Genomic DNA, 24833 nt, shown 5'->3' on the forward strand with positions numbered 1-24833 from the left:
ATCTTGTAGCCTTGTCTGGTGATACCAAATGGTGTCAGGAGAGACCGTAGATAAGCAGCACTGATGCAGAAATGCTGAAACATTTCCACATTGTCATCCAAGGCTAGCTTTGTTTTTCAGTGTTTTTGCCCTGGAAAAGTAAGAATGGCAAACGGGTCACCCAGTTATGGTTTATGCCGTTCTAACATGCTGGTGCCATAGCTGTTATACCTCGCTGTTACACAAAAACTTTCGATCCTCATGAGCTCGGTCTGCAATGCAGATCGAGGTTGGGTTGTCACACAGCAACTTTCAAGTGCAATCGAGCACGAGCCTACTTGACTCGAAGCCGCTGCCTCAAGCGCTCTTGAGTTCTCAACTACATTCAAGAGCGGCCACCGCCACCCTCGACGTCAAAGCACACGAAGGAAACCTCAATGCTAAGACGGCCGTGCAGCACAGTCTGTTCAATCCTTCTTGGAAACCTCAATGCAGATAGAGTTCAGTGAAGATCGGAAGTTCGTGTGACAGGTGACCTGTTAGTCATATTCAATCGTGGTAAAAAGCACATAAGCTTAAGCGTGGCTGATACTAATTCCATGTAAATTTATATAAAATTCGAAGCCTGGAAGCACATGTATACTTCGTCCCGAACAGTAGGTTCACTAAAATGAGAACGGTGGGCATGAGACATAATTTGGTGAAAATGTATTACAAATCCAGCAACGTGCAAGTCGAAATCACGTCCGAACAGCAGAGATCGTGTGCAATTGTACCCGAAAGGCTGGCCGGTGCGCCACTCAGTGAAAACGCAGTCAAGCTCGCAAGGCCAGGATCAGCAGCTAAGTGAAACCCTAGCGCTCTATCAAGCGTCGTCTGTTCAGTGACCTTTACCCTCTGCATTGGGCGCGTGACGCGCTCGGTTGAATGCTCTCTGGCAGGTCAGTGCCACCACCGCCAGCTGCCACAGAAAATGGCACCACGCGCGCTGGTTCCTTCGACGCAAGCAACCAGCTAGCTTGACCGTGTCGCCAGGTCTTCAACAACAGGAAACAGAGACTGGCATGGGAGAAGCATCAACTTGACGAGAGTGCCGAGCTGAGACTCGCTGCTTCTCGACGGCCCTTTTCTTGTGGCGCTTAAGCGAAGGAAACGGCGCGGATTGGGTCGTCGATGTGAATGATTCAGTCGCAGCGCAACATGCAGCGCGCGCGTCCAACTCCGACGCGCGCACACACGACCGCTTGCGCGGGCGCGCGAATGAAGAGCGAATGATAGGGCTTCGAGCAGCTGCGGTAGCCGTGGTGCGCCACACGCGATGACAGCATAGGCGAGCAACCGATACGACGTCCGATAAAGAGAGCCCGCGGCGGCGGGTCGTCGCCGCCTGCCCGAAGGCGCGCACAAAAGCCGCGCGTAGTTGGCTCGCTGCCCGTGAGAGGTGCGCGCACCCCTGCCCTGCCGCCTCCTCCTTTTCGCCGCTTCGGGGGTGCAGTCAGTCGCCGGCGGCAGCTGTGTTTACTAGGAAGTACTCCTCGCTCAGGTGAGCAGCAGCAGACGGCATTATCATAGTCCCGTCACGTTCCGCACGCTCCCGCTAGCGCGCTCCTCCCTTTTTCCTGTTCTCTCCTACTGTAACTCGTGCTGTCATCGCCGCGCCGCCGAGGGCACCGACGTGCGCTTAGTGGTTTTAGTTCGGGCGCTGCCGGAGGCGCGAGAAACAAAAACCGCTATGGACGTTCCGGAAGCGCACCCTTGGTAACAGCGACCGCGGCCCCCGCGTTTGGCCCGCACGGGCGCGGACACGCGCCCTCCAGGTGTTTCTCAGTTGGGCAGTGGTGTACGGCTCTCTCTCCTGCCTCCCCGCATGGCCTGCAAGCGAAATCGCCGAGCCCGAAGATGAAGCGAGGCGCCCGGACGCTAGCGCGGAGCGTCGCCTCGGAGACGTCCGTCTCGCTCGGCACGCGGCCGCCCAGCAGCAGTGGTGCCGCTAAGGAGGTACGCCGGACAACTTATCCAAAGCCGTTCGACCAAATTCCGGGCCCAAAGCCATCGCTGCCTTTCATCGGAACCAGCTGGCAGTACTCGAGATGGGGTAAGCGTATCTTTCCTTGCGCGGTTCCTTTGTGAACAGTCCGTTTGTATCCTTCCCCTCTTTCATTCCTCGCAAAGAACGATTATGTTCGTTGTATGTGCCGCTTTTCGGACATGTATTATATGTGCTAAGATTGCAACAGTGTAGCGACGAATGAGGCATTGTTATGTCATGTCTCCATCAGCTCGCCGTTTCAGTGCATGTCAGCACAGAATACAAAGAGGCGCCATTTGTCGCAGACTTGCAGAACAAACTGTGCATACACAAAAGATGCCAATTGATCATGAAACTGGATGCATTATTGCTTTTTCCCTTCGATCCATATCACTTTCCATTGTTGAAGAAAAGGACACTGGTTGCACAGTGTGAGGCAAGTTGTGTGGATGTTCATTCTCAGACTGCTTCCTGCATAGTCTTATGTCGTGAATTAGACGTATCTCAAAAAAATTAATGAAATGCAAATGAAACTTTTCAGCTATTACAATCTGTCCTCGCGGTAAATTAAACGAAGGCAATAATAAACAGATTGCAGGCAGCATGAAAGGTGACAATAAATTAAATGTCTGCTAATTACAGCATCCTAAAATGGTTAGCCTTTTAAAACATCGAGGACAAACTAAACCTGCAATAAAGCTGCAAAAAATATCTTCACAAAGGAAAAACCTTGTTAAGTCTTCTCGTAGTGCCTCAATTAGCATAGGTCTATGGGAACTAAATAGCGTTCTTTTCACCTTTACTTCATAGTTGCTTATTTTTTTTACACCGTAGGTGACTCATTTACGTTTGATTATAATCTACCACAACTTTCTGCATGCTTGGGGGGATGGCTATTTTGCTTTTTACGTTATTGTAATGTGGGTAAGGAATAAACTTTAAGATAGTCATGTCAAATTAAGTTTCTGTCGAAATGTGCATGCTCCACAGTTTGTCAGTTCTAAAGCCCTGCTACGAAGTTTTCTGGTAAGGTGTCATGATGTGTCTAAGATTAAAAAAAAAGATGGGTTATGTTGTTAGTCAGTCAGCATGCACTTTCTATGTTTCCTTTTTGCAATTTATAGTAAGACCCTAGAACATGTATGTGACAGGAAATGTCTGTACCATGAGTCTTAGTCTCCTACATAAGGAATAAAACTTCCCATTCTGCTTAGTTGCACTGATTGTGTGATCATTAAGCGGCGGCTTTCATGGTGCAGGCCGCTACAACTTGTATCAGCTTCACGATGCTAGCACAGATAAGTACCACCGGTATGGTGACCTCATGAAAGAAGAGTACCAATGGCGGAGACCAGTGGTCCATGCCTTCAATCCCGAGGACTTTGAAGTCATATTCCGCAGCCAGGGTCGATGCCCAGTCCGCCCACCCAACGAGTTTGTCTGCAAGTACCGCAGTGAGCACCCCCAAAAGTACAACAGTGTTGGCCTCTCCAATGCGTGAGTACCATCAATCCCATGGCAACTATACTCAAAGGCTTATAGTCACCTTAATCTTAGCAAAAGGGTTGCTTCTTTGTTCTCAGCGGCATCAAATAATTGGGATAAAATAAAAAATAATGGGGTGGGTAATCAAGCCCCAATATACTCCTGTGCTGAGCATTAAGTACTGAAGCACTATTTGAAGTGTGGTGATTGGCATAGACTGATTTTTCAGCATTTTTTCGCCGGTGGACAATAATCATATTTCTGTGGGCTAATGTGTTATATCATGAGTCTTGTCTATTTATATTTCCGTCTCTGTTTCATATTCAGTTCCTGTTTTTGTTTTGTGGATTGGATTCATACTTCTCTGTGTTCTACGTAGCTAATGAGAACAGCACAAACAATCCTGGGCTGACTTTCAATTTGCCATTCTCTGCTTTCATGCAAGTTATTGGCTTTCAAAATGTGCCATCAACAACAATGCCGAGAGCAGCAATGAACGTATAGTATAGATTGCTGCGTATCTGCATAAAACAAGAATAATGCTTGTGACCATTACAGGTATACTCTCAAGGTGTACCTGTTTCAGCAATTGTACAATTTACTAATAATGCCAAAAAAAAACATTATGGGCTGACATAATTGGGCAGTGTGTCACGGAATTGGTACACATTTTCCATACCAATGGTTAAACGATTCCAGAATAATTTGTGTTCGGAAGGAGCAGTATGGAATGGTAGTGAAGTCGTTGCTACTGCCACAAGAGTGGAGAGGATTTCGTCTTTTTTTGCTGAATGGAATGGCACTTTTTGTTGGAAAGTGCCACAAACAGTGGCATGATTTGTTTCTGGTGTTCGTTATGTCTTCCTTTACTGAGAGCCTTCAATCTCGAGCCACGCAGTAATTTGTGAGTCAAAGGTAATTAGCCCAAGTTCCATTTCTTATCTTTTGAATGCCTTGTCTTATGCCTAGAGGCTCGAGTTTTCTTCTACAGCACTGGCCAGCCAGTCAAACTTTCATCAGACTTGTTACATATTCCATTTACCTTGTTTTTACTTGTTGGTAGTCAGTTGAATTTAGATTATGGGTCTTGTTTGTGAACAGGTTAGCAAAAATATGGGCACCGACAAGGATATTTTACCTTACTGTCTTGTGCAGCCATTATGGAAATTTTAAGACGTGGCAAGGTGGAACATGCATTTATCGCACTCAAAGTTTGATGCCATTTTATAGAGCACAGGAAACATGGATGAAACAGGAAGTAGATGGCACTGCATGTGTCCTACTTTCTTCCAGTCTCGGTCTTGTTATTCCACACACTTTCTGTCATAGGTTTCTGTCAATTCGCTCAATCGTAAACTGGTGCTAATGCTGATGAATGTAGTATGAAAGCAGTCTACATGGTTGTCCTTAGGCTAGTGTCAAAATGTCAGAAGCTGCTGTGGCTTCTGAATAGGTGGCGCAAAAGGAGCAGCCAAGGTGCCGGTCTGTGCTTGTGTGTACACACTTTGGCCTAGTGCACTGAAGACTTTTGGTTGTGCCCATTGTAGGCTGGGTGCCGAGTGGCATACGCTTCGCATGGCACTGGCCCCTGTGCTGCTCCAGATGAAGACCATAGCTGAGCTGGCAACCTGGCAAGAGGAAATCTGCAATGATTTTGCCAGCTATGTGCGATGGGCCAGAGATCCTGACACACTGGAGATAGGCTGCATACAGGATGCCTTGTCCAGGCTTACCTTGGAATGTAAGTACCACCTGCTGTACACAACGGGAATGCTTCATGTGGATCGATTACTAGAGGAAAAACTGTTGACTCTTGCTGCAATACTCTACTGTTAGTTCGCAATTAAAACGAGTGGTAGCTCGTTTGCTTCAACGGTGCCTACTTTTTATCTATGACAGTATATTATCCACCATTGTATCAAATGAAAATACATTTGCGAGCAACATGAAAAGGAACGAACTTTCTACACAAACTGCGAATCTCCTGGTTATCTCCCGCTAAATTTGAGACTGACTTTCGGATATTGAGCTAAAGTACTCGTTATAAAGCAGAAATAATGATGCTTGTCGCACATAGTTATGAAGCACCCAATAAATAATGCATGCAGTTTGTTCCTTTCATGTCGCTCACATCTCTGTATATCCTCAACGATTTTAGTGTGGCATTGGTTACGCATGGATGGTTATAGAATTTATTATGGAATGCTTTTCGGCAGCCATAGGTGTATGCCGCCACCTCCGCTGTGGTCAGTGAGGTTGTTATTCAGGTGGCCCCAGAAGCAGGCATTCTTCAGTGTTTACCAGGTATGGTTATGCAATCCGTGTCTACCTTGGAGTGGTGCTTTAAAGGGCCACTGACCAGAGTATGGCATTTCAAACAAACAAGCCCAAAGCGTCGATCAGCTATCGAAAATAGTCTCTGTAAAATACTACAACTCTGCGAACACCTGAATGCAGCGAAAATGCAAATCAAAGCTCTCTCATGCTCCCCTTCGAAAGCTATTTTCCTGCATAGTGGCGTCGAAACCCAGGACGGCATCCACCGGTCAGTGCCTCCTACGGTTGAATGGTGAGCGGTGATCACTAGTTGCATGAGCCGCTTGCTGCACGCTTCTCGCTCGCCCTTTTCGTTGTCTCGCATGCGGTGTCCCTGCTTCAGGCCGTTATGTGTACTGCCCCGTTCCTGCAGCGTTCCTACAGACACCACGCCTCCCGCCAAACGCGGAGGAGGAAGGAAGGGGAATTTGGCTTGCAGAGGCATGGCGAAGGCTAGACGGTCATGCAGGAGAGGGAAAACCCTCTGCGAGGGAGCTGGAGAGGAACACCGCCGAATCAGTTGATTGTAGTGGCTATAAGTGTGGTACTAATAACTCTTTTCAAAAAATGTTTGCTGTTTTGCGTTCTGGGGGCAAAGCCTCACACGTGTCAACTGTGGTGCCAAAGGCCCAGTCAGGTGACTTGTACATCCCCTTTAGCTTCAGTCCCATGACAAAACTGTATTTTGCTACAAATTTCAACAAATCAATCACCAGGGGAAGGAAATATTTTCAACCAGCGAGTGGACCCTGGCCATTTAACGGTGTGAGGCACAGTACAGATGCTAATTTCTTTGCTGCTTAAATCGAGCACGGTTGGCTCAGGCTCTATGCTTGGTGTGTTTTTTGTTTTTTGTTTTTGCAATGAAGGGAAGGCTGTAAGGGCCAAGCGTTTGTAATTGTCGCATTTAACTAAATAGTCCAGCCGTACTGGTGCACCTGGCACGTTGCTTCCTCTGCAGTTACATTCACACTGTAACTAGAGCAGCTGGCACCATCTACGGAAGTTTCTTGTAACTAGACCCACGCAGCATATTTGTTGAAAATTGACACTTATGTTAAAACTATGCATTAAATAATAAATATTGACACTGTACTTTGTTTCAGGCAAAAACTAAGACCATAAAACAGGGGCCATGCCATAAGAAAGGAAAGTTTTGGCTGTGTAGCTTTCACTGCATGCAAAAAAAAAAAAAAAATCTGCCGTGAAGTAAAGCAAGACCTATGCTGAATCACAAGAAAACACTCGACAAAGGTCTGCCTGGTTTAGGATGCAATAACGAGGAAATTAATGCCAACAGGCTTCTAATAGAAAATGTTTCGAAACCTACTTGTCTTTTTCCGTCAGAGTGTGAATGTAAGGAAATTGCAGTTTGGCTTTTAAAGACTCACAATCAAAGGCCAGCTCACTGGGCTTAATCCATGGGTGTAAGAAGGAGAAAAGGTTCTGATGGAACAATTTGGATGGCCTTATGTGCATTTCAAGGCAAAGCTTTAACTGGCCTGCAGTCACAGCCTGATAAGAAAATGGAGTAGCTTTTGAAACATTGTGCTTCTTCTTTGGACTTGGCGGTGGCTTAGTGGCCAGTGTGCTTTACTATTGAATTGGAATACCAGGATTAAGTACTGATGGATGCAAAGCTCAAGGTGCTCGTGCAGTGCCTGATGTCAGTGCACGCTAAAGAACCCCAGGTGGTTGAAATTATCCTCATAGCGTTAAGCCGCCTTAGGGTGTTAATGTCCATAAATTAAATATTCGGTCCTCGGCAAAGAAAGGTGGAAATTTTTACTTGGCTACACATTTGACTGCCTTAACAGAGACAGCTCTTGTTGGAATTATGCGAACCACTATTAGTGTGGAGAGATTCTGTAGTGTTCCGTGCTGCTTTGAAGACCTTTAGAGCAAGAGCTGCTATCCTTATTTTGTACGGCTCCCAAGTTCCGCAAGTGCTGGCAAGAGCTTTGCAGCACCGCGAAGTGATTGCTTCGCCTTAGGGTAAACCAAATGGCCCGCATACTTCTGTGACAACTTTGTTTCAGTGACTGCACTCTCATTATTGATGCGTGACATGCCAAAAACTAATTTTTAATGCCTTCATAGTGATGCTCGAAACCAGGATATTTAAATTGCAAGCCTCCCCTCTGCGCATGTATGCTTTCGTCTGCAGCCATATTCATGCTATGCCTGGACACGAGACTGGGCTGCCTGAAGCCATCAGAGCAGGAGCCAAGTCAAGCATCTACAGTTATTGCTGCGGCCAGGCAGTTATTCTTGGCCTATCAGAAGCTCTACTATGGGCTTCCCCTGTGGAAATATGTGTCCACACCATCCTACAGACAGTACACAGAGGCTGAGGACATCATTTACAAGTATGTTTTGCTCTTGCTTCCTGACAATCAACCCATTGTGATTCTTAATCATTGTGCTCGATAAATATTGGTGTGCCTGCTCTTTTCCAGAATAACACTGGGGTACATCCGGCAGTATGCAAAGCAAAAAACGCAAGATTCCTCAAGCAGCACAGAGAACAAGAGCCTACTCCAAGCTCTCCTGAGCTTAGATGGGCTTTCTGAGATGGACGTTCACCTAACCATTATGGACTTTATTGCAGGCGGTATTTTTACGGTAGGCATTGTGTAACTTAGTCTGCACATGTGAAACTGGGTGTAAAATTTCGGTTATGTTACTTGCTACATTTCTATGTTTTTTTTTTGCCTTATAGACAAGCATTGCCCTGTGCTTTCTTCTGCATCATCTGGCCTGCAATCCCAATGTACAAGAGAAGCTTTATACTGAGCTCCAGTCTAACAAGGACATCAGCAGCTGTTCCTATCTTCGTGCATGCATCAAAGAAAGCTTTCGGTATGTATCTTTTTTCTTTTTTTTTTTTTTTTTTTTTGTTGTTGTAGCGCTGCCCTGCCTTTCTTGGTTTTTTTTCCTGTGAACTTATAAAGTTGTAGACACCTTGAGCTGATCTTCAGTTTGTCATTTTGTTACCAACTTGTGTAATGCCTGGATGCCCTTTCTTTTTCTTTTTTCTCTTGCAACACAGTGTCACAGCCTCTAATGGGGCTACGGGAAAGGCATTGGTTCTATTCACAGCTACCAAGCGATGCTTCATAGCTGCGATCATTTCTTTTTTTTTCATAGCAGACAATAACAGTGCGACATTGCTTTTATATGGTCAGACGGTTTTCTTTGTGTCATGCTTAGTGCATTGAGCAATGCATTTATGCTTGGTTTTGTATTTTTTTACTTTTCACTTTTTTTACTTGACTGCACAAATTCCTCTCAAAGCTTCTAGCTTGTGCTCTGTCTGCAAACTTTAAAAGTGAAAGCACTGAACTGAGACTCTCCTTGTCAGTCGCATATTCAATCTCCCATTGCCACACAACACCTGTGTAGCTTGAAAATGGAAGCCTGCACCCTCTGTGAAGGCTGCTTGTTGTGCTGACTCTGACTAATAAGCTGTCGCTTGCCACAGTTGACGGAAGTTAAGAAAATTCCGGAGATGTACTTTAAAGCCGATTTTCTCATGTTGCACTGACCTCTAGCGGTATAGAGAATTGTTAGGCTCACATGCATGTGGTGGTGTCATGAGAGCCACATTGACGTGTTTCATCCAATAAAACATGCAGACTGGCTGCAGATTATGCTTTTTGACCTGCCATATAAGAGGGCATGTAATCTCAAAGTGAGGCGAACTTGGCAATTAAAGAAAGGGTCTATTTTGTCTTATATGTGGAAATCCTTGTCTAATTGCACAGAAGCTAAAGTACTGCATGTGTGCATGGCTTCCCTTAACATTCTGCATCTGCCGCTTGCAAACAAACTTAGTTAAATGCAGTACTTCTGACACTGGTACAAAACAGCTGCCGAGAGTTTCAAAACTTGGTGCAACCTACAGCTGGGGCATTATGTGCACTGCAGAGACAGGTGTCAGGGTACATCAAACTCCACAGTGTGTATCCTTCTGTCAGAGAGCACTCGTGGCAGCCAGAGTTGAAATGGGTTGACATTTTGTACGGCTAAGGACACATACACCTGAAACATGATTTGCAAGGGGAGGGGGTGCGAAAATGTAACTTCTGAAGGGGAAATGATATACAGTTTCTTATGGGGAAATGATGTGCGACTCCCTATGGAAAAGGGGGGGGGGGGGGGGGGGGGGATGATGAGAAGAGCGAAGTTGTATCCGACGCCAAAGAGAGAAAAGATAAAAAAATGTTTACTAAAATGTGATTGCTTTCTGCTTAGGGATGTGACCTCTTGTTCTATAAAGTGTATGCCTAGAAAGCAGATGTTACCAATCATGAGAAATTGAAGAAAATTGCATCGTGGCTCAGCAGACACATCTTTACCAGATGCTCTGCATGAACTGCTTCGGTCTCTCATGAAATCGCAGCAAAAACTTGCAAGGTATGGGCGTGTGCAAAAAAATACATATATATATATATATATATATATATATATATATATATATATATATATATATATATATAGAGCACACTCATGCAAACCAATTACCTTGATTGCCGGCAAGTATGGGATGTGAATGCTCTACCTAGTAGTATCAGTATACAATTAGTCTTGAAGCAGCACTACAGTAAATTTGTTTCTGGCATATGTATACTGTAAACTTTTGCTAGTGACCTTGTGCAGATGCTTACAGTTACAGGAAACATTTTGTGGTCACTTTCAGATTGAGTCCAACAGTGCCAGGTCTGATGAGAATCTTGCCAGAGGACGTTGTGCTTTCTGGATACAAAGTGCCTGCAGGGGTATGTCCTGCCTTCCTCCTTTTACCCCAAATTGTTTTCCCCACAAGTACATGAAACGGGAAGATTTTTGTGGTTGCTTTGACTGACGTCAGCTGCTCAGGAGTATGGAAGATACATTGCGCTTTTGTAGATGACTGGGTAATGCAACAAAGCTGAATTGTGTAGGTCGGTTGTTATACGTTGGAAAAGATATAGATAAAAATATGCAACTTCAGTTTTGTTCTGTGCCCTTCTCTTTTTTGTGTTGTCCATACAGCTGGTTTACTGGTTCTATCCTCTGAAAGACATCCTGAGGGACAGTTGATAGTCATCTCTTCATGTGTACATGCTGGCCATCATCCATTTCCTCCTCTTAATTCCATCCAGAATATTAACTTGCATTTGTTTCCTGACCTACTTGTTTTCTTCCTCCTGTCAAGCTCAGCATTGCTGCCCAACACACTAGCCACATGCTAGTCCAGTGCAAGATGCTTCATCGTGCCTCTGCTTGTTGTGAACAGGTTCCGGTGTTTGCGAACTCACTGGTGACCTGCCGCCTGGAGAAGTACTTCCCGCAGCCACAGAGTTTCCTGCCTGAGCGTTGGCTTGGTGAAGCACGTGGCCGCATCCATCCCTTCAGCCTTCTTCCCTTTGGTCACGGCAGCCGCATGTGTGTAGGCAGACGCTTCTCAGAGCTAGAGCTCATGACTGCAGCAGCCAAGGTGTGTGGTACCTTCACAGTAGAAGTTTCCTCAGTGCCATATGCACTGAGGTTCACTTGTTACGCAAAAAGGAAGGCGCAAGGTACAACAGAAGATGCATGAGTTAATAGTCTAGTTTCAGTAATCCAAGCTCAAGAGATCTGCTGACAGTCCTGGTTAGCTCAGTGTGTAGAGCGACTGCCCCGGAAAGGCGGTGGTTCCGAGTTTGATCCCTGGACCAGGGCGCATTTGTTTTTAACTACAAAGTTTCCAAAAAAGCTGTATAGCTTTCCTTTGTAGCCGTACATCTGCGCTTGGGTCGATGTCAATGAATAATTACTTCCTTATTACAAATCTACTCCACCTTGGGGTATCTTTGAGCATCTTAGAAAGAACTGGCATCCATATCTTACACTTAAAGCGCAGGTTCTGCATTTTGTTCATCTGCCTTCTACAATGCATGCGGCTGTCTCAAGTTCTTTGACACGCAAAAGCATGAAAACGGTGTCAGCAATGCACCTAAAAAATGCTTTGCAATTAGCTTTCAAAATATTATTTACAAGCTGTACTGGGCAGCTAAAATCATGTTGCTTCTGTTTCATCCAGATGGTCCAGAACTTCGTCATAGAGCCGTGCACTCAGCATATCAACACAACCTTTGTGTTTGTGGTTGTGCCAAGTCACCCAGTGGGACTGCGATTCCGCGACCGGAAGTGATCACTTATTCCGCATTCAAGGGCAGTGATCCAGCTTTGCTCCTAACTTCTGTGAAAGTGTTGTGCCTACAGCAGGAACCAGCATCTTTTCATCAGTCAACATTGAACGGGTTGCTACTGTAGTGCTCTTTGTGTAGCACTGAAAACTTGCCTTTCTAGCTGCTGCACTGAGGTGACCTACAAAAAAAAAGTTAGTGCTGGTCAGTTCCACTTTCGCTAAACACCGTCTTAAAGTCTGAAACTGACCCTCCCCCCCTGCAGATGACCATTTTTTATAAGCTCATGCGTGGTTGTCTCGAGTACATGTGCGACAACCTTTGATGCCAGTTTTACACTGCCAATATTTATCCTGTTTGTGTAGAGAAAAGTCTTGCGAGCTAACTGCACTTGTACCAAATAGCTGCGGAGTTTATGCTCAACAGACACCGGTGCAGTCGATGCTCATTTTTATTCAACATAATAGATGACAGAAGTGCGGTCCGGTGGCAGTAAATTTATTGCGTGGAATATTTACATTTTACATTGACTTGATTTCAGCGTCTTTTTTTTTTTTCTCCCATGAAATCTTGTTTACTAAGTACTAGTCCATAACTGAAAACATTCTTCTGTAGGTCACACAAAGTTCCTTTCACAGTACCACGACAGGCAAATAGCCTCAACACACCTGCTAGAGCCAATCCTTGGGCTCAATTCTCAGGTAGAAGCAATTCATTGCTGCTTTACAAAGATCGCGAGAGCTTTTAGGTCATGACTGCTGCATGATTATAGATGGTATTTATTGCTAACGGAACATTATTTCATTATTATTTTTACAATTCAGAAATGATAGTGCACAGTTGCGCCTCACTGTAGATGGTTCATGAGCATAATGAAATTTTAATGATCCTCAAGCACTTTGCACAGGGCAGGAAAGAAAATGAAGTATTTACCAGCAATAGGATAGCATTAAATGTTATGGTCTGGCTATTACTGCTCACACAAACCTAACCACAGAGTCGTTTACCTACAATAGTTGGATATAACTCAAGAACACAGAAGCCCTTCAGCCCAATTGCGTGGACTGCTATTGTCATGTCACGGCTAATCCAATTTTAATGTGAGCGCCTACTATTGACCTCCAATTTCGTGTGAAGTGATTAGCAGCAGCATCATGAGAGCCAGTCAACACCGTTTGCTGGAGGGGCGTCCTTCACCGCAGTACTTGTGAGTTGTATCCAACTGCAGGTAATTTTCTGGCCCGAGTTCACAGGAAACATTCAAGGGTCAGCCCCAGGGGTCATTGTGTGCTAGGAACACGTGACCTTGACCAGACCAGGCCTATCATGCCATCCATATATGGCTTGTGGTGGAGGTCCCAGAATATTTTAACGGTATGCAAAATGCTGGTGCTTTGAACTGCCGCGCCAAATCAGAAAGGTAAAATTTTTGCATCATTGATTGCTTGGGTCTGTATGGAGGCTTTCAAGGAGAAATCAAATTTCTGTTTGTTTGTTTTGCCGTAATCAGGTATAACTAAATGTGGTAGCACGAACCTGGTACTACACAGCGTTGTGCAAGTCTCCACAAGAACAAACATTTTGTGTTTTCTGGGCTCCCAACTTGTTCAGTGTTGCAACGAACTGTTCAGGCTGTTGCTGACCTTTCTGTTGCTCACAGTTTCACATCGTTAGAAATGGCATTTGCGAGCGTTTCATTTGGGTCATGTACATGGCAGGCAGCAGTTAAAATTAGCAATGTAGAAATGGTAGCTATTTTATGTGGCTAAAAGTGTGGAGTGCACTGTCACCAAGCTAGTTTCAAGCTTTCTTTCACCTTGTTAATTTAACTTATCTAAATTATCACAGCTAGTTAATGCAGAAAAGCAATCGGAGGTAATTAATAGCTTTGTGCAGGAACAAACTGATGAGAGCCATTATTCAATTTAAGAAGGCCTTTCTTTTTTGCCACTTTGTTGAGTAAATGCTTTTAGACGTTTTTTTTTCAAGTGATTTTAAACAAACTAGTAAAACATGTATGAAGTTCAGAACTTGCATTTTATGGCTACTGGTAAGGAGCTGTGTAAAGACGTCAGCATGATTTTGTGCTGGTATGCATGTTCTTGAGCTTTAATGAATGTTTGTGGTTGTCCCATCATGCATCTCTTGTGCAAAGCACATTGAATAAGTTTCTGTACTTTTTTTTTTTTTTTTTCCTGCATTACGGGCACAAACATCATATGGTTGTGATATTTAAGACTTTCCGAGCTTGTATCGTTTTCACTACATTGAGGCTTCCAGGTTTACTTGACTATGGCTGTTAATGGAATGTTGATGGAATGTGCATAATAGTGCCACAGTTTATATACAAGTGTTGGGTCATTGTGTAAGAGCCCGAAATTGAAAGAGCTATGCTTATGATGCTCATTTGTATCTCACATAGCCAAAAAGTGCCCCATCTACCAAAGTAAGATTTTTAACATAGTTTTAACAGCTTTAAACAAACTTGCACACTATTTTACAAATAAAAATGGCTTTAAGTGAACATTGTGTCCGAGTCGCTTAATGTGCAGGAGTGCTTCGACAGTAGTGCCCAGCCGTGCTGCTCTGTCGATTCTCCAAGGTTTGTGTGAAAACTAACAAAATTTTCAATCGCAAAATGACAAACATCAGCAGCCTGACTGCAAGATGAAAGCTTCTTCCTGTGGTCTTCAGTTACTGCACTTCCACGATTGTAAGCCTACGACTGTATACTACATATATGGAGAGCTATACAGCAAACAACAAAATTGTAACCACAGCACAGCGTCCCTGGCATTGTTAGTCTCTCCATTATTGGCAGTGCCATGCTTTTTTGTCTCAGTTGTAAGTTGGCTCCCAATCCCCACTTTGGAGTTTCAAATTTTAAAAACTAGTAAACTTTAAACCATGTGAATTTGATCTCCCCAATCTGAATAGTTGAGCTAAAACAAGCGAATTGTCAAGATAGCTGCACCTTCCTGGAATGCATGTGACAAGACTTGTTCATGTTTAAAACTAGGGGTCATGTACAGGTTTAAAAGAGATGCTTTCCCTAAAACCAGCATCACTACTTTGTAATAACTAGTAAGTTTATTCAAAAAACAGAGCTTGTTACTGTTTGCCATACTAAAAAATTGTAGAAGTGGGCCGCGAGTTTATCCCGCTGACACTTTGTTGTGTACGACTTGTCCATGTTTAAAACTAGGGGTCATGTACAGGTTTAAAAGAGATGCTTTCCCTAAAACCAGCATCACTACTTTGTAATAACTAGTAAGTTTATTCAAAAAACAGAGCTTGTTACTGTTTGCCTTACTAAAAAATTGTAGAAGTGGGCCGCGAGTTTATCCCGCTGACACTTTGTTGTGTACATGTGAAAATCACTGGAAGACACACCCAGTGTTTCACATTTCCCTAGCAAGACATTCCAGCTATAATGGCATGCATGTACCGCAAGTTCTCAATGGTTGCCACTCAGCAGAGATGGTGCTTTGATTAAAATGAACCGTCAATTAGGAAAATCACCAAATTTGCACGTGAACTTGCAGTTACGTAGCAAGTCGGTGTTTTGTCCACCGAGAGCCTTCTTCACAACACAACTTCAAAGAAGTATGAACGCCAAATTTCAATGACATTTTTCTTCGTTAAAGATGCTTAAGGCATTCCTGCATATGATCACCATGAAATTTTTGCTTACGACTGCTAAATTATTTATAATTGAATTTTATTTTCTCATCAGTTTCGGTTTCAGCAGCTGAGCAATGGCTGTGACATTGCAGTGCTGTCTAGGTCATGCATGGCATGTAAAATTGGTGCTATATTCGTTGATTTGTCATTTGTTGAGATTCCTTTTCTTGAGGTAGGCTGGCTTTAGCAGCGCATTCAAATGACATAGGAACGATTATAGTATCGCTTTTATTTTCGTACCTCATGTGACCTAGACTTGCCTTCGACATCAAGCATCGCTCGGCTGTTAAAACTGAAACAGGTGAGAAAACTTCAATCACAAATTATTCAGCGGTCGTAGGCAAATATGTGGTGAACCATGTACAGTGATGTCTTACGCATCATTACAAAGGATAAAACACTAGCCCGAAAATTAGGTGTCTATAATTGGTTAGAGAATGAATACCACATGATGATTATATTTATCGTAAGCAGACTCAAGTGTACTTGGTATGTAATTGCAATCAGTAAACTGTAGTTATTACATAGATTTGGGGAAAGGAGAAAACCAACTCGGCAGCAAATTCAAGATGTCCAAGCACCAAGTTCTGTCTTACAAGTACACAACGCACTGAATGCCATTAAGATTGGGAAGAGGTAGATTTCGGCACCATAAGTAGTCTCGGAGAGCCATGCAACACAGTGATTAAATGAGCCAGCCGACAATTGTAGACATGGAGGTACGTTGTGAAGAGTTTACAGTACTGCATAAAATGCTGTGTCATTCGGACAGGTGCATAAGTGCACTGGAGGTATCATCTGCTCTGCCTATTGCCTTCAATGCTCAGATCCAGAAAGGCATCAGTGCAAGAATGTTGACATTCCTAACCAATAAAACTGAAAACACCTGAGCAGTGCAGTTTTTATGGGAATCATAATTGAACCGCCTTCATATCTTCCTCATTGAATTCTGTTGAAAGTTGATCGTTCGGGTTCAGTGCTCACACATAAAGCTACGAACACCATGAACTTGCTACAAAAACAAGTTAGCACTGCACCCACATCATATGCCATTCAACTGTTTCTTATGACACACTTCACCAAAAGAAAACAAGGAACATAGTTCAGTGGGCTGGGTTCTGAACATATTTGCACCAGTTATAAACTTTATTTTGCCAATCTTCTGTGTGATGTTCAGTTGGATAAGAACGCAAAACAAAACGGTTCTTGTCCACATTTGCTCAATGACAACATATGTTAGAGACTGTTAAACTATAAAGCGCTTAAAAACTATTGCAACTAACATTGCCTTATTTCGGTTAAATGATTCGACAGCCAATACGATGCTTCACAGTGTCGGCTTCGACAGCCCTCTTGGCAAGTCTAAAAATGCCGTAAGTAATCACAATTTGTTCAAGCCAACTAGAGCCAAGGGCTTCTTTAAGGAGACTGCTTGAAAAAAATAGTGAAGCAACAGATATCACGATACAGTTTGAAATGCAACACTTCAGACATGAGTATGACATTATCAATTGTAGCAGAGGCCGCAATACTTCTAGCAGCAGCAGCTGCTTGAAGCATTGCGGCCTCTCACTCATTTACAACTCTCATATAATTCATGTACCTTCAGTCATAGTACCACTGGTAACCAAGGGCACTTCAAAACTGTCCCATATTTTTCATTTGCACAGCACAACCCAGAGGCACAAACGTTGCCTCACAGCAAAGAGGTCACACAAAGTCTGCAAAATGCACCGCTCACTGAAATGCAACAGTGAAAGTTTTCCCTGAGCATGATAGATGTAAATTGTTGCCTGGTGCATTCCGAAATGCAATGACTAAAGGAACCATATCATTCAAACAGAATGCTGGAAAGCAGCACACTAATGTTGGAAACTTTGCAGCAGAACTATCTGACGACAGAAAAAGACTCAACTGAAAATGTATTTAGGGACTGCGTGCTTCAGTGCATTTCCAGAATGCTTGCAAAGTAAGTGTGTTTCATCTGCTGCTACTCTGTCTGTAGTTCATCCAGACTGTATTTAGGTTAAAAAAACGTTCCCTGAGACAATGCCCTGATTAACAGCTGCAAGTGAGGTACAGTGTGATAGTTACAGTTGGCAGAAAGAACAAATGCAACAAACATCATTCAAGCCACCAGAAAAAAGATAAATTCCAAATTCGATACATTCTAGCACATACTGCATTAACAACATGGATAATCAAACGTGTAAAGCACAATACGCAATGAGAGAACACAAAACAAGTAAGACGCAACTCGCACCAACTCTTCCAGGCATTTTGATGAGACTTTCAAAATGAGTAGCTTTAAAACCTAAGAAGCAAAACATCAGAGATAACGGCCATGAGTAGCTGTACACATCTGTAGCTCACTGTCTTGAGCTCTTTGCTTTGCCCTGTTTCCTGCCAAAAGGACACAGATCACAGTTAAGGCATGAAGAACACTTGGGGCCCACTGGCTTGCATATTGTCTGGCCAAAGCCAACCAGAAGGTGGTTCACTTCATCCCAGAGGTCTCTGCATAAAATGCACAGATAAGAGTTAAGCTATGCATTATGCTAACTTCACAGTTAAAGTAAAGGTAGCATTTCCCCAAGAATGTGCAATTCTAAGAAAATGTGTGATCAATGCAACTTTGTTGCTCAATATTGGCACATTAATTTAATGAAAGGGAAGCCCTCCAGACGCTGCTCGAAAACATGACCGGAGTCTAGCGTCAGGCAAGGCATGTTACGCATTTGCACCAAAGTAACAATACCAGAATTGGCAGATCTACTTATGTGGTTCGATCAGAATTCAAAATCTACGTCGGCTGCACCATTGGTGACCCAAAAGAAGTTACTTTCACGTAGGTGATACTCGTGACGCCGTCAGTATCACCTACGTAAAAGTGACTTCTTTTGGGTCACAAATGGTGCAGCTGACGCAGATTTCGTATTAATTCTGATCGAATCAGGCAAGCAGATCCTCCAAATCTCGCATTGAAAGCGATCAACTCTGCTATCTGTGCACCAAATTTCAGCTATAATAAGCGAGCGGTTTAGTTGATACAAGCATTTTTATGGTATGCACAAAGCATTGCAACACTTGTTTTTAACATGACGGCGAAGGTTCTAGCGCTGTGCGTCTCTACTGGCTATTTGGCCAGATGACCAGCTAAAGCTAGCAGACCAGGTCCAGTGCGAAGCGGCAGCCAGTTGACTCCTAAATTAAGGAACCCTCCCAGGGACCCAGGATAAACTTTAACTTTATTGTAATATATTTTCATTCAGGTGATACCTTGTGCTCAGCAAGACAAGCATTCACCCACATCTGTCATGCCAGATTTGTAGAGGTCGTCCGGACGCGCATACAAGAAGAGAGGGCCAAGTGGTCAGCTGCTATGCAGGCAAAAGTCCACCCTTCATCTTTCCTACACCTGCAAGGCAACTATTTCGGGGATGGGATTGCTAAAGTTGGTTTTGGAGCAGCTCTTGAAGCAGGAAAATATGCCTTTTGGAGCAGCTATGGAGCATAAATTTAATCATTTTGTAGCAGCAATATCAACATTTTGGAGCAACCCAAGAGCAGCGGTCACTGTAAACCTTTATTAAAGTCGTAAAGGCCTCCACTACCCTCTTCGTAGAGTAATGCAGCAGAAGTGGTGCTTGCTTACAAATGTGAATGGACATTGACCAGTGCGCAGTTTCAGAGTACCAGAAAAAACATGTAAAAGCATGTGAGGGAAATATACATAGGCGTTAGGGCACGTGACATCATCCCCAAATAGCAAGCCAGTGACATGCCTAGCAGCACTCGAAATGGCGAGACTGGCCAATGCGTCCACCTGATCACAGTCATGAGATGGCGTGTATTAAGAAAACCGAAACTAGGCTACCAAGCCGTTCTTCAAAAAAAGGGGGACTCCAACTGTCGTCGTGACTGCCATAGCACGCACAAAGTGCAGGTGCACCACACCACTGTTCCATTAAATTTAGATTTAGGAGGACTACTTCTGTGATCGCTGGAAGCTGACGCGAACCCACCCACCCCATCTTAATTAACTAGAGCTGCCCCACCCTGCTATTTACAAAGAACAGCAGCTGCATGAAAATATGTGTGCTGCCCTCTGAGGCATATACGGTAGCCCTATGGAAACTATCATCAGTGTTTCAACACCACGCCACAGTTGCAAGTTGCAAGACTGCACCAGGAACTGTGCAGCACTTGGTACTCTACTCAATCTCCATTCTGTGCGAGACAAGCGTGAAGTGTGAGCTGCCAATGCTGTGGCTACCACAACAACCCGCCTTCAATTTTTATGGTGGACGATGCAGTGATGACTTTGTAGTTTGTCACACGTGAGCCTGTTTGTACCGTGCAGTTTTTCTTTTTGCTTTTTAACAAATGTTTGCAGCATCTGTGAGTGTTCAGCACATTTTTCCCCTTCTAAGTGTTTTCATACAGTATCGGCTAGGTTCCACCGACAATGACTGCAGCCACAAAAAGAGTACAAGCTAGTGCTGTTATCACCAATGGCACCTCTTCTTCAAATGAGACTGTCTGGTCACTGTCTGGACCTGAATAAAGTTCGAAGTCCAAGCTCACTGATACTCTTGCTACATAAGTTTAAGCTTAGGGAAAGTCCATAGTACTCACCTCGGCAGCCAGGCTTCCAGTCCTTTCCGAGTCTGCTCCGGTGTCTTAGTGGGTGTGGGCAGCCAACCGAGCCGGTTAGCAATGCGGTGTACATGAGTGTCAACTCCAATTCCCACAGTGTGGCCCCAGCCACAACTCATGGCCAAGTAGGCCATTTTGGGCCCAACTCCTGGCAGCTTACACAGACCTTCGACACTGTCTGGAATGTCCCCATCATATTGTTCCAACAGAATCTGAGCAGTTCGCTTCAGGTGCTTGGCCTTGTTCTGCAGAGAGCCACAGTGGAATGGAATCGCAACACTACAAGGAGGCATCTTGTATCATCCGCCTCAGTTTAGCATTCTCTATATTTCCACAAAATTTGGACCACATTTATGTGTATGCTACTAGTGAACTAAAATATGGAATATAGTACTACATACTAGCCATTTCAGCTAAAAATAAAATTTCAGGATTAGATTTTGAGGTAAAATGACTGCTTTTTGGTAGAGTATTAGAGTCAGCAATGCTCGACAGCAGAAAACAGGCTGATGGCTAACTAAAATTTAGTAATTGACTTTCGAACTATTATTCTTGGGCACCTCAGAAAAATTTGGGATCTGTAGCTCTTCATTAGTAACTAACATAGTCACATCAGTTTCTAGATAAAACAAATTCCTGCACCACAGGAGTGCAAGGTATTCCAACTTCATTTCTACTACGAGCACTGACATCCTACGGAGCACAGACGTTTTGCATTGCATCTCCATCGGAATATAGCCTCTATGCCAGCATTTGATGCCGTGGCCTGGGGCTGGGCAGCTAAACACCACAGCCATTAAGCAACAGTGGCAGGTTGCTGTATTTATTGCCATGTTGTAAACATACGAAATGAACCTGGACAAGCAAGCACACAGTACTTTACAGTTTCAGCACTAAAAAGGAGAAATTGAGGTTCACTAATTGGTCTTGCATTCTACTGTGCCAGGAATGGTAATACAAGAAAAAGTGATCACCTTGTAAAAGCTGACAGGATAGATGAGTTCCTCGATCTGTTTTTCATCAGCCACAGCCACGCTTTCCGGGGTTAAGGCGAATTCACGAAGGCGCCCCACTGCTGCATGTGTAACTTCATCTTTCGTCTGACTTGACAACATTAGTGAGACCAGCAGCTGATAACGGACAACCTGCAATACAAGGTGCCAAACACTTAAGTAAGCTCATTTCTTTTGCAAGGAAAGGGCTGCAGGGGTATATACCTATCTGAAAGTTATGTTTCTAACAAGCTATTTCCAAGCACATGTCACCTGTACATACTCATTCGTGGTTCAACGTGCATTTCTGGACAGCACTACTGTGAGTATAACTAATGTGCCTTTCTATCTCCCTGTTTTAGCCAGCCCTTTGCTGCATGCCTAAGGCAGAACGCCCAAAAATTTGTGTGGCACTTTGGACCACTAAAGTGCAATAAGGCAAAAGCCTTTGTTTGAAACTTTGCTGATTCCTGGTTTCACTGCGTCTGCTTCTCCAGGCTGTATGGTGCGGCATTCGAGAAAGCACTAAATGAAAGGTCCTGCACGGATGCATGGATCAGTATGACGTGATAGCATAAGCTACCAGCCAACATATAAAGCCCCGCTTTAACACAACCGTAAGAACTTGCCTGTGTCACCTAGGGATAACGTGAATGCAAGGGTCATGGCAGGCTGATTCTGATGTCACCCTCCCATATGAAAGGAAAAGCCCGAGTTGGTAGCGCCTGCTAAACGTAATGTCAGGAAGCCCTACGTCCAGTTAGCGCGCAGCCATGTCAGCTGCCAGCTACCGCCTCCCACGTAATGAAAGCAGCTTACACCTTAATACGTATAACCTTTGGGGGAGGTGTGGGCCTAGGGTGGCCCACCTTGACCTATGGCGGGCATCATTGTGTGTGGCATCAAGTGACCAAGGGTGACCACAAAAGTGTCATACCTTCTGCGAACGACAGCATGAGCCACTAAAGGCTTTTGCCTTAAAATTTGTCTCCACCTGGCTCTGTGGTTTCCACCCTAACAAGCTAATGTGTGTGTTCACTGCAAAATACCAGGTGATGATCTAATATTCCTTTGGCATACTTTTCGAACATAGTCAGGCTGAATTTATTTTGGAAACGTGTGGAAGCCTAAGTTTTTCAGCACAGTAAAACTTGCTAAACAGATGCCCTTTTTTAACATTTCAATACTGGCTAAACAGATTTCGCTGGCAACATAAGGCAAACTGTCTAAACTGCTTGCAGTAGCTCAGCCTCAACTAGAATACAAGAAGCAAAAGAAGCTGTAGAATAGGGGCTAAGCACCACAGCCGTGGCCTTGCAGATCAAGCTGACATGGAAAACGAGGCATCAACCCATTTGACGGGCATTACAAATTAGACGACTAAACACAGGGTGCACTACGTCAGAAAAAGAATGGCTGGTTCACCTTATCAGGAAGAGAGTGGTCCGGGCATTTGTCGCATCCCATTGTGTCGACAGGAGCTTTGGTTTCCTGGCGCATTTTTCGCACGTTATCCAAGACCTGTTTCCAGTTTTCAGGCATCCAGTCAAAGTAGGGAGAACTGTCAAGTGGACCTTCGGAGTATTCAATTTTAAGCGGCCTTGAAGGTGCTTTCTTTTTTGGCGAATGCGGATCTGTGGTTGGCTCACTTGAACTGGACTCCTGTGGCGCATTATTTTCGGTATCGCCAGCTGGTGTCTCCAGATGCTCAAGATCTTTAGGGTGCACAGCTGTCCTTGTTTTCGGTGCACTTTTTCTCCTGGTGGTTCCAGCTCGAGGTTTAGAAGGCCGGGATTCAGCCAGTGGTTCAGATTTGGCAGTATTGGCAGCTTTCTTCTTGTCAGGAGCTACGTCTTCCGAGTAAGTGGCATCGTCTTTAAACACACGCGCTGAGCGCAAGCGTGTCTTTATCATCGCAAAGCGTTGTGTCGGCCACTGAAAAGCAAGCGTTTGTAATCTGGCTCCCAAATCCTTCGGCGTACAGATTAGATGTGCTGCCACGAGCTTAGGGTGCGTTCCAATACCCCCTCGTAGACGTCTACTTAGACGGCTACGCGAGCAGCCGCCATCTTGGGACGCGTTCCAATTCTCGCGAAGCAGTCTCGCGTAGACGGCTTCGCCGAAGTCAACATCGATGCAGACTACTTTGCTGTCTAAACATGGCGGACAGAACGCGTTTCGCGCTGAGCGAGTCGTGCGTGCGGTGGTTGCAGTAGCTGTACGGTGGTCGTGCTATTTGCGAACGCCGGAGTATGCATATGAACGATCTTTCAAACGTGAGTTGTTACGTCAATGTATGCGCTAGCTAGAGGCTAATTTAGCTGTCTTTATGGTCGTAAGATTCGCAGCAGTGCAGATTCTTGTACCGCGCACTGAGAGGAAAGCATGCGTTGGATGCTGTTGGTCTTCTTTTTTAACTTGACGACGAGATCCTTCAATATTGATGTTATCGACGAACTCGTCGCTTTCTGGGCACCTCGCCGGGAGTCGGGACGGCTGCTGTACGGCGCACGTGTGTGTTTCTACCTTGCTGTAGTAGCCGTGTCAAACTGTTCCGCGGATTTTCAGTTAATCTGGGAAGAACGAACTCGCCTGACGATGCCGACTTGTTGCGCATTGATTTTTTTGTGCCTGTACATTATTAAAACGAGTTGTTGTCTTTGGTTTCCTCGTCTAGTGACTACGGACAACAGGTGTAACGGTACAAAGTTTTCGTTTGCTGTAGCCGGTTATCACCTTTCGTCCATAATCCCCTCAAGTTTACAGTATTTTGCATGTTTTCATTCTTACAGCTGTGTGAATGAGACATCTGAGAAGCATGTACACTTCAGCATCAGTAATAAAAAAGGAAAAACGGACTAACGTTCTCTTCCGTCAATTCGTGAGCGGACTCATTGCGTGAGAAGTCGGTCTGCTACAAGTTAACCTATTAATAGCATATCTAAGTTATGGCGATTACAAATATAATATTGTTGCTGCAAAAAATCGGCAAACCGTTAAAAACGGGATTTTCACCTGTATTGTCGTAAATCTTTAAAGAAAACAGCGTTATGATAGTTATTCAAACGTTTTAGTTCAACCTTTATGCCGCGAGGTGACGCCAGGCGTAGACAGGTAGGCGCGTTCCAATACGCGAACCTGTTGACGTCTACGTAGACGTCTACGAAGCAGTCTTGCTAGACGTCTAAGAATTGGAACGCACCCTTAGAAAACATTAGTAACTTTGCGCACACCCATATCGTTTCGGTGCTAAAGCTACGCGCTACCTCGAGGCAGAGAAACGTTCATCATTTGAGTAGCAGTTGATCGGAAGCAACAGTGACGTAAAGTGCCAGCAGCAAGCGCTTGATTACAAGTTGTCGACGTTGTTACGACGTTACGGCGCACATTTTCACAACTCGCGAAGCGGGCCATTAAACGAGCGCGCTTAAAGCTAGAGATTGGCTAGAAGTTACTCCATTCATCTTTGAACAGAATCAACCAATTTCTTTAATGATACAAAACCTTTAAGGGCTA

General features: G+C 44.3%; 3 protein-coding genes across 4 annotated transcripts in view; 2 read left to right on the forward strand and 1 right to left on the reverse strand.

The window, feature by feature from the left end:
* Nucleotides 1-685: 685 nt before the first annotated feature.
* On the forward strand, nucleotides 686-14195 carry LOC146208556 (ecdysone 20-monooxygenase-like). Of its 2 annotated transcripts, XM_084594855.1 has the most exons (10): nucleotides 686-1522; nucleotides 1859-2074; nucleotides 3268-3505; nucleotides 5041-5234; nucleotides 7977-8178; nucleotides 8269-8434; nucleotides 8532-8671; nucleotides 10512-10590; nucleotides 11091-11291; nucleotides 11877-14195. In XM_084594855.1, exons 2-10 carry the CDS (start codon nucleotides 1879-1881, stop codon nucleotides 11985-11987), a joined length of 1527 nt encoding a protein of 508 aa, XP_084450981.1. In that variant the 5' UTR covers nucleotides 686-1522; nucleotides 1859-1878; the 3' UTR covers nucleotides 11988-14195. The 2 variants fall into 2 exon arrangements, with proteins under 2 accessions (XP_084450981.1, XP_084450973.1); XM_084594847.1 differs by having other exon boundaries at nucleotides 687-2074.
* Nucleotides 14196-18035: 3840 nt separating this feature from the next.
* Nthl1 (Nth-like DNA glycosylase 1) lies at nucleotides 18036-22859 on the reverse strand. The gene is made up of 4 exons (XM_084578868.1): nucleotides 22743-22859; nucleotides 21300-21470; nucleotides 20305-20570; nucleotides 18036-18183 (listed from the first exon to the last, which is right to left on the reverse strand). The coding sequence occupies exons 1-4, from the start codon at nucleotides 22857-22859 to the stop codon at nucleotides 18036-18038; spliced, it is 702 nt and encodes a 233-aa protein (XP_084434994.1).
* Nucleotides 22860-22934: 75 nt separating this feature from the next.
* LOC146208558 (F-box only protein 9) overlaps nucleotides 22935-24833 on the forward strand; it is a 33071-nt gene continuing 31172 nt past the window's right edge. Inside the window, exon 1 of the mRNA XM_084594870.1 lies at nucleotides 22935-23177. Coding sequence (XP_084450996.1) covers nucleotides 23022-23177 — 156 coding nt within the window. The 5' untranslated portion in view covers nucleotides 22935-23021. The remainder of the gene's footprint in view (nucleotides 23178-24833) is intronic.

This window comes from Amblyomma maculatum, chromosome 1, assembly GCF_055883805.1.
Source record: "Amblyomma maculatum isolate TAMU_Amacu chromosome 1, ASM5588380v1, whole genome shotgun sequence".
Taxonomy (NCBI): domain Eukaryota; kingdom Metazoa; phylum Arthropoda; class Arachnida; order Ixodida; family Ixodidae; genus Amblyomma; species Amblyomma maculatum.